Source organism: Phasianus colchicus, chromosome 2, assembly GCF_987193195.1.
Source record: "Phasianus colchicus chromosome 2, bPhaCol1.hap1.1, whole genome shotgun sequence".
In the NCBI taxonomy this organism is placed as follows: domain Eukaryota; kingdom Metazoa; phylum Chordata; class Aves; order Galliformes; family Phasianidae; genus Phasianus; species Phasianus colchicus.
Window position 1 is genome coordinate 23,478,233 of NC_143437.1, and position 17,310 is coordinate 23,495,542.

General features: G+C 38.1%; 1 protein-coding gene across 4 annotated transcripts in view; it reads left to right on the plus strand.

Moving 5' to 3' along the window:
• EML4 (EMAP like 4) overlaps positions 1–17,310 on the plus strand; it is a 153,656-nt gene that overhangs the window by 21,624 nt on the left and 114,722 nt on the right. Inside the window, exon 1 of one of the 4 annotated variants that reach the window (XM_090135130.1) lies at positions 15,184–15,761. The exons of the other annotated variants lie outside the window; for them this stretch is intronic. Within the exon in view, the coding sequence (XP_089991256.1) occupies positions 15,737–15,761 (25 nt within the window). The 5' untranslated portion in view covers positions 15,184–15,736. Of the gene's footprint in view, positions 1–15,183; positions 15,762–17,310 lie in introns of those variants that run through there. 4 annotated transcript variants of the gene reach the window in all.

Consider the following 17,310-nt stretch of genomic DNA (forward strand, 5'->3'; position numbering starts at 1 on the left):
CTTCAAATGTCCAAGTGGTTATTCAGTTGTATTCCATTTTCCAAATGGTTTAACCAAGATGTATCTATTCTGAATTTCTGATGCCATGCTATCTTGAGTCATGAAGTGCCTCTCATTCACTCAGAATGCATTTTTGTAAATGACACTTGCAAGCCAACAGGCAAGAATTAGATACTGATAAGTGTTGGCATCTTCAGTCACCGATCAAGCTCTACCACACTTGCTCTAAGGGTTTCAGTGTTCTATTTTTCTCTCCTTACATCTGTGCATGTAGGGCTTGTTATTTGCTTTTTAGCTGATTTGCAGACATATGTTGGTTGAATTATTTTTGGTTTTATTCCTTTGCAATTGAGGAGGTAGCAAAATCTGCTGGGACCAATGTGTGTTTGCATGTTACTTTTGTGATCATTGCAAGTGGTTTTATTTTGCATGAATGTAGTGTATGCTTGAAGTATAAATTTGCGACTCCGCAACAGTGATAAGGAATTTAATACTTAACATCTTAACTGTGTTTTTGATACTATTCCAGGAGTGCTAATTCAATACATTCCAAGATACCCATTTTACCAGATGTTGCAGAAAATGTGGCATTTCTGCCTGTGAAACAAGGAATCTTCATAATAGTGGAAGATTGTTTTCCCCTCTCTTTTTTTTCTTGTAGAAGTAAATTATGCCCAACTCAGTAGATTTCTGCTCACATAGAAGCTCTTATAGTAAAGGCTGTGTTTTCCAAATCAGTACTAACATTCTTGTATACTCTCTCTGTACGATATGTCTTGGCCTCCATATTTCTTAATTACAGATCTTTTCCTTTTACTACATAAATCATCAATGTTTTAACTTCTAAACTTTTACCCACACATGCTCACCTCAGCATCCTCAATTTGTTTGTGCAGTTCTTTTTTGTAAATGACCACAACTTTAAGCAGTATTTCTGTGGAGGTAAATATTTTGTTGTATTTTGGTTGTACTAAGGGATGTGGTTTAGTGGGGAAATATTGATGGTAGGTGGATGGTTGGACTGGATGATTTTGAAGGTCTTTTCTAAGCTTGGTGATTCTATGATTTTTGTGAGAGTCACAGTACTGGACAAGCTTGCCTTTATTCCAGAGGAAGAGTAAATTGAATTCTTCGCTTAACAGTGATGAAACCACCTGAAATTTGCCATCTTAAGTGACAACAGAAAACTCCTCAAAATAGTAATTCTTATATGAGAATAGCATTCTTATTAGCCTAAATGAGGTGTACCCATGTAATCATGGGATAGGAAGGTCTGAGTCTGTGTATGATTTTGCACATACAAAAATCTTGTTCCTAACCCCATCCTCCTTGCTTCTTGACATTTTGAAGATCATCGCTGACCCTGAAGTGAACTTCTCTATTGGTCATTGTGAGATCAGTGAAGAAACAAGCAAGTCTCAGTTCTTCATTCAGAATTCTATTACGTTTCTCAACATTTTAAGGACAGGGAAACTCTGTGCTGAACTTCTTCACCTTTTTATGGCTGGATTGAATATCTGACTTGCTAAATGCTTATGAGTTCTCATTTGCAGCTGGGTTTACAATTGTATTTAGTTGCTGTAACCTATGTGTAATAGGTCCTTCAATATGATTTATGTCCAAGAGTTTACTGGTTCCTTGGTTTTTCCACCTGTGCAGGTTGCTGTTAATTATTTCACCTTGCTAGAAAATAGGAATTAGAGACAGGTTTCAAATTTAATAGTTAATTTCAGCTAGTCTTCCAAAGCTAGCATTGAGTTCAAGCATTCAATATCTTCACTATATTTACTACCAAAAAGCAATAATTAGTGTTGTATTTTATGTATAGAATAATTTGCATTGTTTAAAAGCTTAGTATACTTCTGTCTGCTTCCAGTTTAAGCTGTCACACACTGGAACAACATTTTTTCCCTCTCCTCCTTAGTGGGCTTTCTGAAGTGAGGGCTGTCTGTCACCATAAATTGAAATTATCACAGTCGACTTTAATGAAAAATTTTTGGTACTCACAACAAAATCACAGCAGGTTTAATACTATCTAGTATAGATCTGTGCTGTTCCTCTCTCACTGGCGAAGTTCTGTTGATCAGCATCAATAAATTCCCAAATGCAACAATACTGCCTTTTTGAGGCACTAGGCAGACATTTATATTGGAGTGAAGATTGCTGCATCAGCTCTGTTACAGGAAATCTATTTTCCCTGGATTGTTTGTTATAGATTTTATAGTGACTTTGGCTATCTATCATATGCTTCTATTTCTGCAAGTTTATCTGATTATGTTTCATAATGAAATTGGATGCTCTACAGCGAATCTCTCCACAGAGAGAAGTTGAGTGATGCATATGTACATATGTTGCTCTGAAAGTAATGCCTTCTGCTTATTTCCATGGAAACCACAGCAGAAACAAAGACCACCATAACACAGTTTGATGGAACAAACTCTCAGTTACAAAACACTCTTTTCAACATAGTCATCACCATTAGTTATACATTTTCACCAGTGATGAACAAGAACCTGTATGCCATGACTGTAAAAAAAAAAAAAAAAAAAAAAAAAAAAAAATGGCACCAGTGGAGGTGCCCCACTGTGACCACTGCTGAAATGCACCACCCACCACCTCACTGCACTCTCACCCACTGTTTGGTTTCCATAAACATTCAGAAAGCATCAATTAATGTCAGAGGGTGCCATTTTTTCCACATGGAGGAATTCAGTGGCACACCTTTGCTTCACGTGCTCTTCCACATCATATACCATTGTGCCATACTGTCCCTCTGTTGCCATCTGTCACATAGCAGCAACATTTAACAGAATATTGTTGGGAAGGTTCAAGTTCTACTGCCATACGTCCACCATCTACCTCTGGTGGCATGGGCCAACATAATAAAATAGGAGATGTTACTTTTGAAGCAGCCCTTAATAATATACTTCAGGTTTTGTTGAGATGTTTATAAACCAGTCATGGACTTCAGAATATGGCCTCATGGGAGTAGAATGTCAGAGAGCATCTTAGAAAAAAACTTTCCATTTCAGATTGCTTTTGTCCCATGTGTTTATTTGCTGTTAAATTTGTACTATTAGCTTCTTGGCTACCTCTGTCTGTTGCTCAGGGGTAATCAGTTTTCACTGATGAAAATCTGTATCATCTGCTGTATGTTATGTGGATGTTCTTGCATACAGATGTCAGAAAAACTTTGTGTATTTCTGGCTATTTATTTATTTTTTGTCTTGCCCTTTCCCTTAAGAATGAGCACTGAAGGTGACCCAACCTTTTAGAGCATCTGCTAACGAGAATGTATCAAAAGACCATAGAGTGGATTTTCTATTCCTGCCGTCTGGCTGGCAGTATATTTTGACTTGTTGGTATATTATATTTGTAATCCTATACTGAGTCTGACCTCCAAGAATAGATTATGGAATCACTGAAAATTGTAGTCTGGAACCTCTGGAGGTCAGCTGGTCCAGCATCCCCCTCCCCCAGCAGCGTTGCCTTTGGGATCTGATTGTCTTATTTGGGATCTGAATTTTGAACTTCTCCAAGGTTGGAAATGCTTTAACTGGTATGGATAGGAAAAAAAAATAAGAAGTCTGTATTAGGAGAGTTTTAGCACTAAACCAAACTGCTAAGTTGGAGCTCCCATTTTGTGATTTGTGTTGTTTCCTTCATGCATGCCCCTTCACCGTGCACCTCTCAGCAGCTGGATGTTTTGTTCTTTGTAGCCTTTGCCCCCAAGTTAGTGAAGAGTACAATTATATCCCATTTGACTTTTCCATAGGCTGAACGAGCTCAGTTTTTTCTCTGAGATCACACATGTGCTGCAGCCTGCTTTTGGTCTCAGTGATCTCCAAACTCTCTCCAGTTGGTCAGTCTCCAAATTTGGATACGTCTAAGCTGTCACCCAGAAAGGAATAATTATTTCTGCTAGCCTTCTGGCTGCATTTTTGCTCACACAACCCCGTGTGTGGTCAACATTGATGGCTGCAAAGATGCTCTGGTGGTTCCTTGCTGTTTGTCTGCCTGGATCCCCAGCTCCTTTCCTTGGTCACCCCAGCCTGTACTGCTGTGTAAGGTTATCCTGCTGTTGCAGAGTTCTGCGTTTCTTTGCTGCATTTTGTGATGCTACTGTCAATCCAGTCTTCCAGCCAGTCCTGATACTGGTGAGGGGCAGCCAGCTCTACCTTTTCAGTCCTGCCCCAGGTTGGTATCCTGCACATGCAGGATGAGGGTGCATTCACCCCAATGGATAGATGAGGTGGTATTGACCTCCCTACTGACCTGTGGGGAGCACTGCTTGAAAACAGCTGCTGCTGAGACCATTAAACCAGAACCACTAACCACCACATGGAGCCCAATAGCCCAGCTAGTTTTTCATGTAACTTTTAAAAATTTTATGTAAAAATGATCATTCAATCCTTGTGCTTCGCAAATGCATATTTGATAAGGAGATAAATGAAAGTCTGAATAGCAGAACAAATGATTTGTATTGTAGTCGTTTAAAATACATCATTGATTTTAAGAAGGATTTGATTGTGGGAAGAACAGACTCCAGTAGATTAAAATTATTATTTTTTTACCAGTCTAAATCCATCTTGAAAGTAGTACATTCTAAGTAATTTGAACTAGAATGAAATTAAATGGAGAATTGCAGTTGTTTTAATTTCTTTGGTATGAGTTGGTGGGTTTTTTGAGTTTTATTGCAGTGGTTGAGTGTGGAGGACTTCTATGGTCAGCTTGATGGAGGGAAAAAAAGTGGTTTGAAGAGAAATAGATGACAGTAGAAGCAGAGTGTCAGGTGAACACATTGCAACTATTTTTAGTTTTTCAACCTTACTTTAAAATCGGTCATGTATTTAAGTCATTTTTATGAATTTCTTTTATGATTTGGGATATTCTTTTCCAGTGCTGATGACAAATCATAGTTGGAATTCTGTTTTGCAAATTATTATCTGAACTGTGAAGTAGGTAATTAGTGGTGTTTGCCATTTTGCTGGAGAATGGCTTTTTGTATAGCCTGACAGTCACAGTGGGTGTAAGGAAGTCGTAGCTGGGAAACATTGAGCAGGGAAATGCTAGAGAACAAACAGGGATGAGAGAATATGTTTCCAGCTCAGAGCCATTGATATCAGTGAGCTCTCAGAGCTCTTCCTACTGTGTGAATGTGAGGAATGCGGCTGTTAAGTGAGGATGGTGCTGTGTGGAGGAAAGGTTTCAGCAGAGCACAGCAGTAGTGCTTGAAGGGCTGGGGCTCAGCCAGCAGCTCTGTGTGACAGTCCTGTATGGCCCTGCATTGTCAGATTCAAGAGTTGTACACCCACGTTCCTGCTCTCCTTCCTTGACATCTCCCTCTTTATCCCCGTTCCTTTTCCCTCAAATTGACAGCAGCAATCAATTGTTTTATGACTGATACTTAATAGAATAGTGAGCGTAAATCTTAGTTTAGCAAGTTGAAAATTCCTATCCCTAAAAGTACTGCAGGGAGTAGGAGCTTTGAGCATAGCTGTGCTGCTCCGTGGATGCAGTGCAGCCACTCAAGCATGGGCACTGGGGGGGAAAAGGGGATTAACATAGGGTCGGGCTCGGGAAGAGTTTGGCTTGTGCTGCAGAAAAAGTGTTCAGGTACGTGCATAGGTTTTGTAGAGCTGGATCTCTGTAGCATAGTATCTTTGGAAGGCATTGCCACTCTAGAGATGCTTCTTTGTACTCTTGTTTTGGCACATGTGTTCAGTGCATATCCTTTATCTCAAATATATACACATACCCTTATTTAATTCAGGTAAACTTTAAATTGTGCCTTGGTAAGTATACTCATTTTGCTAACCTCACCAGATCCATTATTATTTGTACATTTTTCTTTTTTATTTTGTTTGAGTTGGACTCAGAAAAGTTTGCACAATAACAAAGATGTGTTTGCATGCCTTTTAACTATGCCAAGTAGCTCTGATTGTCAAAAGCTATAGGAGTACCTTGGCTCTGCAGGCATGCAAGCATTTGAAAGATGATTTAGATGGATGTCTCTTTGAGACACTGTGATGAAAGAACTTTAATTTTCATCACACCAGAACTCACTTTTTTTTTAATGATCAGACCATATTATGACAGAGATCAGAACAGGAGGCTTTGAAAATGAGCAAAAAATACACACTTTGCCATAGAAAGTTCTCATATGAATTAGTTGTTATAAGCGTTGATACAATTTCTTTGAAGGTTATGATCAAACTAAGTAACGCTTTCTCTCTAAATCCATATATTTTTTTTAACTTAACATTCTTGCAGTTAACCTGGAAAAATCCGTTCTACACATGAATTTATTCAGTTGTGTATGGTACTAGTTTGACATGTCAATAACTCATACATAGAGGAGACTGTAGGTGCGTTGACCTTTTGTTCTTAAATCCTTGAGTTTGCTGGAAGCACAAAGTAAAATCATGATCTTTTGTTGTGTGAGGTGATAGAGGTACAGATTGATGCTAACAGGAATACTTAATAATAACAGGAATACTCTCTAAGTCTCCCATCAATTACACAAGAAAAGTAAAAGGTGTTTCAACTGGCAGCCCAGTAAAAATTGATGGAAGATGTGTTATTTACTTTGTTAGGAGCAATGGTGAATATTATGTTTTTCTGTTTATTTTATTCCTATTCATATGTTGCCCGAAGCGTATCCAGCTGCAGTTTATATATACACACACTAATATATATACTAATATATATATGAAACTGGAAAATCTGGTCTTTGTTGTGACTTAGTCAAGATCACATGCAATCCTTAGGTTCCTGATGCACATCAGTAACTAGTCTATCTATAGAGGACAACGAACTTTTAAGTAGTTCTGTTGATCATGAGATGCATGTTCCCCTTTGCATAACCACTGATTTGCAGCTATACAGCTGTTTAAAACACCTTAGTCAGTCTGCCAAGTTAATTTTGGTGAATGTAATTGCTGCTCTAATAATTGCTGGTAATCTAGTAATTGCTGCTGCGTTTATTTGAGAACAGCTTGCTGTGAGCTTTAGTTTAATTAGAATTCTGTGCTGTTAGAAATAGGCACAGAAAAATTCTGATGAAATATGACCCTGATCTTTAATCTGTTCTGTGGAGACTGTGGGATTGAATATAGACAGAGTAGTTCCACTGGATCAACCAGCTGTGCCATTGAGATCTGGGACTTATAGCTTTGGAGGAAATTCCATACAGAAGAACTTCATCAAGTTGCCTGTGGGATTATGATTGCATGACTTTTTTTTTTTTTGAGGATGTGACTTTTTTTTGTCTTTTATTTTCAATAAAAGCTTTGCATAATTTCAGCAGATTTTGTGATTTCAGCAGGTATAACGGGGTAGATAATAACTAAAGAACTGGAGCTCTAAAAATATCAGATTATAATAACATCTTGTTAGGAACATAGCTGGGGATGGATGCATTAGTATGAATTTTGAGCATGCCTTTTCTTTTTATCAGCTACTGAAACAGAAAGCAAAAGCTTGTTTGGAAACTGCAACTTGTAACTTTCTTGGTACACAGTTATCACAGTCACATGTGGAATTGTCTAATGATGCCTGCCCTGTAAAGCAGGAGCTCTTGGAGTTGTGCACTATATGGACACACCAGAGCTGGAGCCAGAGCTCAGTCTGTAACTGCATGGCATTTTGTATTTAGTAAATATTTTGTTAGAACAAGAAGACAGTTCATCTATGAAGGGGGCAAAAAAACTAACATGGGAAAAAACAAATAAACATTTTCTGTGGATTGCAACAAATGATATCTGAAATTCGTCAGAAGAATTGGAAGCATAGTGAGAGTGCAAATGTAAGTAAAAATGAATTAAAAACAGAGTTGAGGCAGAATTTAAAGGCAATTTAATATACCTGCTCACTGTGTGATCAGTACCTACCACCTGTTCCTCTGCTCTGGGGCTCAGCTGCTTTGCTCCCTCATTCTCCCCAGGTGCAGGCAGGTATTTGAAATAATGCACTGGCAGTGACTGCCTGCTTGTTGGCAGGATTTGGGGCTGGTGGATGGGCATTTGCTCCAGGAACTGGGAAATTGCACTGCAGAGGGGTTCCAGCCAGGTTTATGAGTGGTGGCAAGCCTCCTGTGTCTGTATGGCCTCAGTGTTTTCCATTGTTAGTAGGCCCAGTTGTTTGAAGCTGTGACAGCTATGATTGACACTGCTATTTTTTTACTTTTTTAGTAAAGTATTTAGAACAATTGACTTTCGCTGTGTGCCTTGAAAGTCCAGTGGTGACTCTCTGATGGTGCTTGTTTAACCATCTGAGGCCATGCACAATTAACATGCATTATAATGGCAGTGGTAATTACCCTGCCCAGTAAGCGTGCATAATTTCTGCTCACTTACAGGAAGATTATTTGAATATTCCCTCTGTGTAGCTTGTGGCAGCAGGGAGGTGGATCCCCGTGCTAAAAATAATAAAGGAAGACACATTTCTGTGTTGCATCAGTTTTCAGCATGCTTAAACTAATGTCTTACGCAAGAGCATGTCTCCTTTAGGTGATTTTTCTCAAGTCTTCTGACAAGTTTAACTGCTCCAAACCAAACAAAACCACCCCTAGGCATGTACACACACTCAAATAGGCCATTTGAAGAAAGCTGCATTCACCATGCAGGTTTCGGGAGGCCTATTAGAGAGGGGCTAGGTGAAACCAAGGGGAAAATGTGGTGAGATTTACACTCTGCTCTGGGGAAGTGCAGCTCTTCAGAGCTGCTGGCTCACGCTGGAGCACAGCTGCTGGTCTAGGGGCAGCTGTTGTTGGGGCAGTGCACCTTTTGTTAAGGAACCTTTACCGAATGCCTAGTATAAACCTAAAACAGCTCCATACCATCCCCTCCAGCCCTGTTGCTGTCAAGGCTGCTCCTTTGCTCCCTGTGAGGAGCTGCAAGCTGCCATGAGGCCTCCCCTAAGCTCCTCTGCTCTGGGCTGAGCAAATCCAGGGACCTCAGCTGTTTCTCACACACCTTGCCTTGTGGATTCTTCACCATCTTTGTAGCCCTCTTTTGGATGCTCTCTATTGTGTGTGTGTACCCATTTTCAGTCATATTTAAATAAATACCCATGTATTTAAAAAGGAGGAAAAAAACCCCACTATTTTGTAGCTTTAGCTGATGTTAAAGATATAAACAAAAAGAAGTGAGAGGGTTTTTTGAAATTCATGTGTTCATAGCTGATTGCTTTAGCAAGAGGTTGTACTGGGTGATCTCCTTAGGTCCCTTCCAGCCTATACTACTGCCACCCTAACTGACCAGTGCTTTCACTGGTCAATACCATTGCTAGTATTCTTTTTCCTTGAAGCGGTGGCTTGGTTTCTTCATCCTTTCCATGGTAACACATGAAGATGGGGAAATAACTCTTCCATTTTTGTTTAAATTCTGAAGGATCTAAAATTTTACTGCATCGCTTGCTTTGAAAATGTAACATTATCTGTTTAAAGGACAGGATGTAATAGATAAGGAAGAATGATTAGTCAATGATACTGAAGAAATTCAAATCCTCATCAGGTGTTCGGGGAAGAAAACTGTTTTAAAAGGTGCTCTCCAGCTGTGTTGAAGGTTTACTTTTCCAAATTGAAACAATTATTGCACCTGTTGATGTTAGTCTGCTTTTTCGGTATCAACTCAAACATCTCTTCATGCTGGCAGTGAAGCAAAACGAACCTACTTTGTGGAAAAGCTTATCTTGAGGCTTTTGATTTAATTTGCTGTAATGGCACTGATCTTTTGTACTTCTGTGTGCTAGAGATGGAATCTCTTGATTGTGAATTCTGGAGATTCAGAAACAAATGTATTCTTCCTCGAAATACTAATTATGCGTTACCACATGTACTTTTCCTCTTGGGCTGACCAAAAGGAACTGCCAGTATTAGGAATCTTGTACAACTTCGATGGAGGTGCTTAAAAATAACCAGACATTCCTCTTTTCTGTTTTGCTTTAGTTGTAGAATAATATTTTTGTTCTCTGCTTTGGTGAGTTATGTGTTTTGCTTGAATACAGCTGATAGCTGATATATAGCTGGTACACAAAATGACATAAATGGTGTCTCCAGTAGTGTAAGTAGCTGTTGACCTATGCATTTTAAGCTTAGCTCAGAGACTTAAAATGAAAGTAGAACTTCCATAAATGAGCTATTAGCTCCTTCCTTTCAGACACTTATTTATTTTCTGATCTTTTTATTGCTGAGTTTTTGAGCATAAGGTAACAGTAATGGCATTTTTAGGAAGAATAAGCAATGAAGAACTAATTTAGTCTCCATTAAGACAGCCCCTTAACCTGCAGGCTATTTCCAAGAAAGCGTTCTCCTCCTGAGGTATGCATTCCTGCAGCTCGACAGTGCTGAACAGGGAACATATATCAGAGAAAGAGAATAGGTAGGCATGAAACAGAAAATCCTTACCTTCTAAAATGCTAGAAACATGCTCTGAATAAGGATTTTAAAGGAAGACGTGTGTATGGCTTCGAAATTTACATGAAGAGCTGGCATTACTGTTTGTGCCTCTGTAAAACGGTCTGGTATTTCTGACAAGTGGACTGAGCCAAAAAATAAAGGTATTTTTAAAATATTTTTTTTTCTTCACATTTGAATTTGAATCAAAATTTGGACTTCAATGTAATTCATAGAATAGACTAAAAAGTGCAAAATTGATTTTAAATGTCTCTGAATTTTGAAAGGTCTCTGCATGTGGCAGACAAGTTACAATTAGTACTGTTAAGTAGTATTAAAATACTGCTGTATTTTAAACAAAATTCACAAACATGTAAGTATGGAAACTGGAAATTATAGTGTACCTAAATGTATCTAGATACGGTGAGAATTACTAGATTACATTTAAAATGGAGAAGGAAAAAAAAAAAAGACTGATTCTCCTGACTTGTATTTTGCATCAAATTGTGCTCTAGTGGGCTTAGCTTTGCACTTTTTTTGTACATCTAGTACAAGGTCTATTAAAAATATTTTACCTATGCAATGAACTTTCCCAATATTAACTAATTACTGATCCAGATAATATCAGAGATGTAATTAGAATTGTGATATTAGGCTATTTTATTTTGTTTTTGCTTATGGTAAATGGAAGATTTTCTCATTGATTCAGGTTAGCTGAAAGACTTAGTTATCATTCAAAATGATAGATACAGTTTTTCCTACTTATACTTTTAACTTGGAATATGAAGGAAGTTTTTTTTGTTGGTTTTTTTTTTTTTTTTTGCCAGCGTAAGAACTTTTAAAAAATGCAGTTCTCTATTGAAAGGTGTTTGTTGGACTTCAGAATTACTGATCTGGAAAGAGGATCTAAGCTGTGTGTGCTTTCACAGGTTCCCTCAGTTTTTATTGCCTGCCTTCTGAGAAAGAAAATTGCAGTCAGGTTTCTCTATTTTCTAATTTCTATTACAGCAGTTGTAATTATTTAAACTCAGGCATGCTGGCCATGATTAAAAAAAAATAATAATAATAAAAATAAAAAAATCAGTTAACAGTTAGAGTCTTCCTCTTCTGTCTCCATCCCCACACTTTTTGCTTTTTTAAAGCTAAAGCAGATTAGCCTGGACTGGAAAATGTTTTGAATATCTTCGTAATACATAAAGGAAACTAAGCCATGTTTATGTATCCTAGTATGGGCAATATGTGGTTTTGTTTTGAACATCAAGGTTGTTAATAACTGCCTAATTAACTAATATACAGGAAAGCACATAAAAATTAGAAACTCTGAGCTGATAACGAATGTCAGTGTATACAATTGCAGTGAATTTGTGGAGGAAGGATTTATTTCCCTATCACCTTCAGACAAATTCCTGATAGCATTAACTTAGGAAGGTAAGAAATCTGAGTAATTAAATTTAGATCATAAAAGTTTTAAGTAACATCTGGTCTCAGAAGGGGAGGGGAAAAAACAAACGCGGCTCCTCTCCTTAAAATAAAAAAGCTGGAGGAGGGGGGAAGGGAAGTTGGGAGACAAGTAATAGAGCAAGACTGAGTCAACAGGGATCTTTTAGAAAAGGGAAATTCAGCCCTGCTGAAACCAATACAGAAAGTCATAAAATGCTTGAGACAAATGCATAGGAAGGAAATCAGAATGGGTGATAGGTCTGTGAGGCAGATGGCCTGTTCTGTAATGTGTCACCTCACAAAAATAGGAAGAGTTGCAATAGTTCCTTCTGTAATTGGTAGTTAAATGAAAAAGTAGAAGGGCTGTGGTGGTGAGTAGTTCAGTTCTGTGGGGTTTGTTTTGTCTTGTTAATAAGAATGAATTATTTTCAAGCTGTTGGATGGTGCTTGATCTGGTGCACTGAAATATACATAGCAAGCTATTGTGGCCAGATGAATATACCAAAAAAGTTCAATTGAAGTTGAAGGATGAGGGAGTTGCAGTGTTCCAAAAATGTGCATCCTTGCCTTCAGTGCGAGTAGTATTGCGAAATGACAAAAAAAAACTGTGTAAGAATCATCAATTACTATTTTAGTTAAGACTAGGCAAACTCATAAAGAAATACAGAGTAATCTGATGAATCAGCAGGAGGGAATGACAAGGAGACAAGAAAATTATGTTGGACTAATAGGATTTGCAGTGGCTTAATTACTGTCTTGTGAAGGAAGGGAGCAGGATGAACATGAGTGTACAGATTGAAACAGAACACTGATGTAAACTCAAAACCAAGGTCAACCAAACTTTAAATACAGGGAGAAAAACAGAGTGCTTTATCTATGTGCTTGCCTCTAAGGGATTGAAAAAAGGGGTGGGGGATGTGTTTGAAACAATGGAAAGGTAGAGCATCGCCTGTAAACAATGAGCAGCCGGTGAAACTGAACCCAAGGAAAAGGAAAAACTCCCACCCACTCTTTTTTCCCTATCCTTGTTCTCACAGGGTTAGTGTTTACACTGAAAAACACATCTCCTTTGGAGAAGCAAAAGCAGAGAGCTTTCCTGAGATTTGGGATGATTTAGTCTTTCATATGGATAGCAAGTAGATGTTACAGTAAATAGTCTATTTTTAGAAAACTACAGTTATCATGCTTGTGGGCATAGGCATGTTTCAGAGGTGTTTTGTGTTTTTGTTTTTGTTTTTTTTTTTTTGCTTGTCAGGGAAAAACATTTGAATGCGTTTTAAACATAAATGAAGAAGCAAATAATGACTATTTTAGAAATGTGCTGTTGGTTAAATGAGCCAGTAGTCAGAGAATTGCAGAATTATTGGAGTTGGAAGGGCCCTCTGGAGAACACTGAGTTCAACCCCCCCCCCGCTAAAAGTAGATTCCTTACAGTAAACAGTTTTTATCTGAAGCCCAGCTGTACTGCATGGGTAGCTCTCAGCTTCTGTGTGCCTCGGGTCCCCCAGAAGCTACAGGAATGTTCCCTTAGTGGTGTGGTTTGTCTACTTCCTTTTTCATGTTTATGTCACACTGGGCATGGTAGGTCTTCCCTTTAGTCCTTCAGATTTCTGAGATCTGTTGTGAAGTTTTCAAAAGCTGGTGCTTTTGAATTATGGGCTGAATTTGTAGGATGTGGATATTTTGTCATGTCAGGCAGGAGACCTATCTCAGTCTGGCTGTCACAGAATTGCAAGGGCTGGAAGGGCCACAAGAGAGCATTGAGTCCCACCCCCCCCTTCCAAAGCAGGTACCCTACAATAGGATGCACAGGTGTCCCCCATTATGGTATAGAGAGCTCCATAGTCTGTGATGAGAAAATAACCTTCCATTTGGTGCTTATTCCCTACCAAATTGTCACTAATGAGCGTCAAATGGAATGAAATATTTTCAGAGGGACTTTAAGTTTACTGTGTACTTAGCAAGTATTCTTACTCTCATTTGCCAGAATGTGTTACAGAGCATATCTGCAAAGCAGTTTGCATGCCTACTGGACTTAGACTTGAATTTGTTACTTTTGTACTCAGGTGTGTGTGTGTAAATAATTCATGTGTGAATTGCTTGTGCAGGCGTGCTCAAGCAGAAAACTCACACTTCAAATGCTGTATGTCATGGATGCAAAGTACTTTCTTGGGCATGAGGAGGCCTCGTGTCAAGGTGTTGTCTCAGTATGTACTTCTGAAGCTTGCTAAAGGAAGGCGCTTTAACTTCCTTTTATTACTGTTTGCACTGAATTATGGCAGTTAATCATTGCATGTGTGTATGTGCGTGGAGAATATGTCCATAAAAGCAGTAAATCATAAAAGCAGTAATTCCAGTTCTTTGCTTCAACTCTGCTCTGAATGAGATCTACCTGCATGTGGTTTTTCCTTTGTCAGTTGCTATAAAAGCATTTTTAAGTTCAGTAAGCACTGGTGAACAGTGTCTTACTAAAAAATGCTCTTGTAATGCTTGTTTGTAATTGTTATATATTCTGAAGCACAGTAAAGCTGGAATATAGTTGTGCATCCTGAATTATAGTTCAGTATAATGAAGCAGTAGATACCATAATGCATATGTTTGTCAAAGGCAAAAGTAAATTGACAAAAAAGCTTTGTTTTCTTCATTATCGCTCAGAATTTGTTTTACAGTAATTGAACAAGGAATGCACAGTTGAATTAAAGGAAGCTGCTATTTTTACCAGTTGTATAGGAAAACCCAAGGTAATACCTTTCATCTCCTTGGTGACCTTCAAGAACTTTCTCTCTAGTCCAGAAATTCGTATTTAACTTCATTTATTACCAGTTCATTTGAAGAAAGGTACAAAACCTCGCTGCCAGACCAATGCAGTGTGACCTTCCTCCTTGGTTTTAACAGAAGTTGTTTTAAATTCTGAAGAAGTGTGCTTTGCATTTCCCTTTAAAACACTTGTGGGTTTTTTAACTTTGCCTATTATATCTGTTTCAAAACTGGACTTTCTGTTTTTTGATGTCTGTTTTTGTTACTATTAATCTGAATATATGCACTCCTGGAAGTGGTATAGTTAGGAATAATTGGATCTTTTGACTTGTGTTTGTTAAATGCAAATGTTTTTATTAATGTAAGTACAATAGTACTTCTATTTAGTGTGCTATTCTAGTTTGGGGGAATATAATAATATAAATTGTGTAGCTCTTATTAGTGATTCTGAAAATGCTTCTTTTCCAAATCTTAGCTTTTGTTAGATTTCCTAACATAAGTGAGAACAAAGTCCTCAATAAATATTTTTTTCTACCGTTCTTAACATTGTTTTGAAGACTACTTTTTTTTTTTTTTTCTAAGAAAATAATTCAAGCAAAACATACTAAAGCAAGACCAAAAAATTCATTTTGATTGTAAGGAATGTTAAAATAAGTTATAACAGAATATTATTGCCTTTTTGTGAATCTTTGTGTTTCTTTGTCGTCAGTTTGAAGGAAGTAAGTACTTTGCATCCTGCTGAGTGTGGGAGGCTTGGTGTTAACTTTTTTTAAACCATTATTTGTGACTGACACATCCTGGTGTAGCTTACTCTTCCCGCTAGTGACCTTGAAAGCATGTCTGTGCAATAATTGGTTATTGCTGGAACAAAAGATAGTTCTGTCTAAGATTTGTTTGAATTCAGGAAGCTGTGTTTGCCAAAGTAAAAACTTGGTGACGCAACTGTCAGGTTTCAGCAGCCACACCTCTGCTAAGCAGTTTTAAGTTTTCAGTTTTAACCTTTGTTCATAGCTGTATTCCTCTTCCAACAAAACATCAGAGGTGGTTTTCTGCCATCTGTTGCAGTGGAGTTGTTCAAAAGGAACACGTGTTGTTGAGGTTGGCGCGTTCTCTTAGCTTTGTGTTGACTGGACGGTAGGATATATGGACTCTCTTCCTAATCATTACGGTAAGGATAACTCAGTATTTATAAGTATTGAATAGTGTAGATTGTGTAGGTTTTGTAGAATGGCATTTCATACTGCATTTGATACCTGAGGGGTGGGGGGAAGAAAATGAAAGGAGCAGCTGTGGCTGGACTGCAGTTGCCTTCCATTGCAAGGGATGAGGGATCGAATAGAATAATAGAATAGGCATGCGTTCCCTGCCATTGTACAGTTTTCAGTGTGGCTCTTGGGCTTTTTATATTGGTGTAAAGCGAGAACATCTTTCTAATGGGTCCTGCTGCTTGTAGAAGTGTGTGAATATGGTTTTCACTGTTTAATGATGAGGATTTGTTCTCCTGTGATTATGGATTTTGTAAGAATCTTTTCAAAATTAGTGATTTTGAATGGTGATTACAGTTCTGAAGCATATTTCACTGTGAGCATAATGAGTATGCTCTAGGGAGGGCGGGACTGGGTTTCTGATTAGCACAATGCATCTCCATTATTTAGCTGAAAGTGAGCAAGTAATTATAAATTAGAGATTCTAATTCTTTCAGGGGGAAAAAAAAGTTATTTTCAGTGTCTTGAAATCAAGTCCTGAAGGATCATCATTTCAAAAGCAGGTCCACCTATTCCTGCCCAGAGCTATCTATATTTATGTGTTTGCATTCACATGCGGCTAACTATCAAAAACTACCATTTTATAGCAAAGCTGCTACCATTTGTCCCTTAAACAAAAAAAGTTAATTTCTTTTACTAAGCTCACTTGTGTTTGAAGCGTCTTCTAAACATCTGGTAAACCTGAAAATATCGTGACACTGTGCTGGATGTTGCTTTAGCTTTTGCATTAATTTGGGTAGATGGAAGAGCTGGAATAAAGTGTCCTGTGCTTGGAAAGTGTTCAGTGCCTAGTTAATGCTCTTCTCCAGCCAAGCACAATGCTAGGGGCCAAACTTGTTTAGTGTACAAGTAAATAAAGAAATTAGACTTTTGCAAAGTATTTGTGGAGGACCAGTAGTAGCTGGTCAAGTCTCTCTGGCTTCTTTGTCACTGCATTCAGCTCTCCTCTATTAATTATCCTGAAGTTATCACCGAGTAACTGGGTGGGTGTCAGACAGCCTCATGGAAAGCAGATTGTCTGTGGTGGGTGGAAAGTCACCTTTTACCTACCAGCATTTTGACTGACTACTGCCTTTCCGTTGGACTGCTGAGTAAGTGGTAAATGAAGAAATGTAAAAATGGGATGGTATGAAAATTTGGAAAGTACTTGAAATATAATCTAATTTTAAGATGTTGTAGTTGAGTGTTGCTTTTCTGTCTGCGTTTTTTATATAAACCATACCTGTTTTGTGAGAACTTTTGAGAAGGGTTAGGTTGTGCTGTGTTTTTTTTTCTTACTTTGGAAATATGTACAATTCAGAGCACTGATAATTGACTACTTAAGTTTATTCCATGCAGAGATGATCCTTTTACTTGAAGACAGATTTACGTGATATTCACAGTCCATTAATCATTCCTGCAATGCCTCCCTGCAAGACTATTGGCAGTCATATTCATTACTCAAAATATACC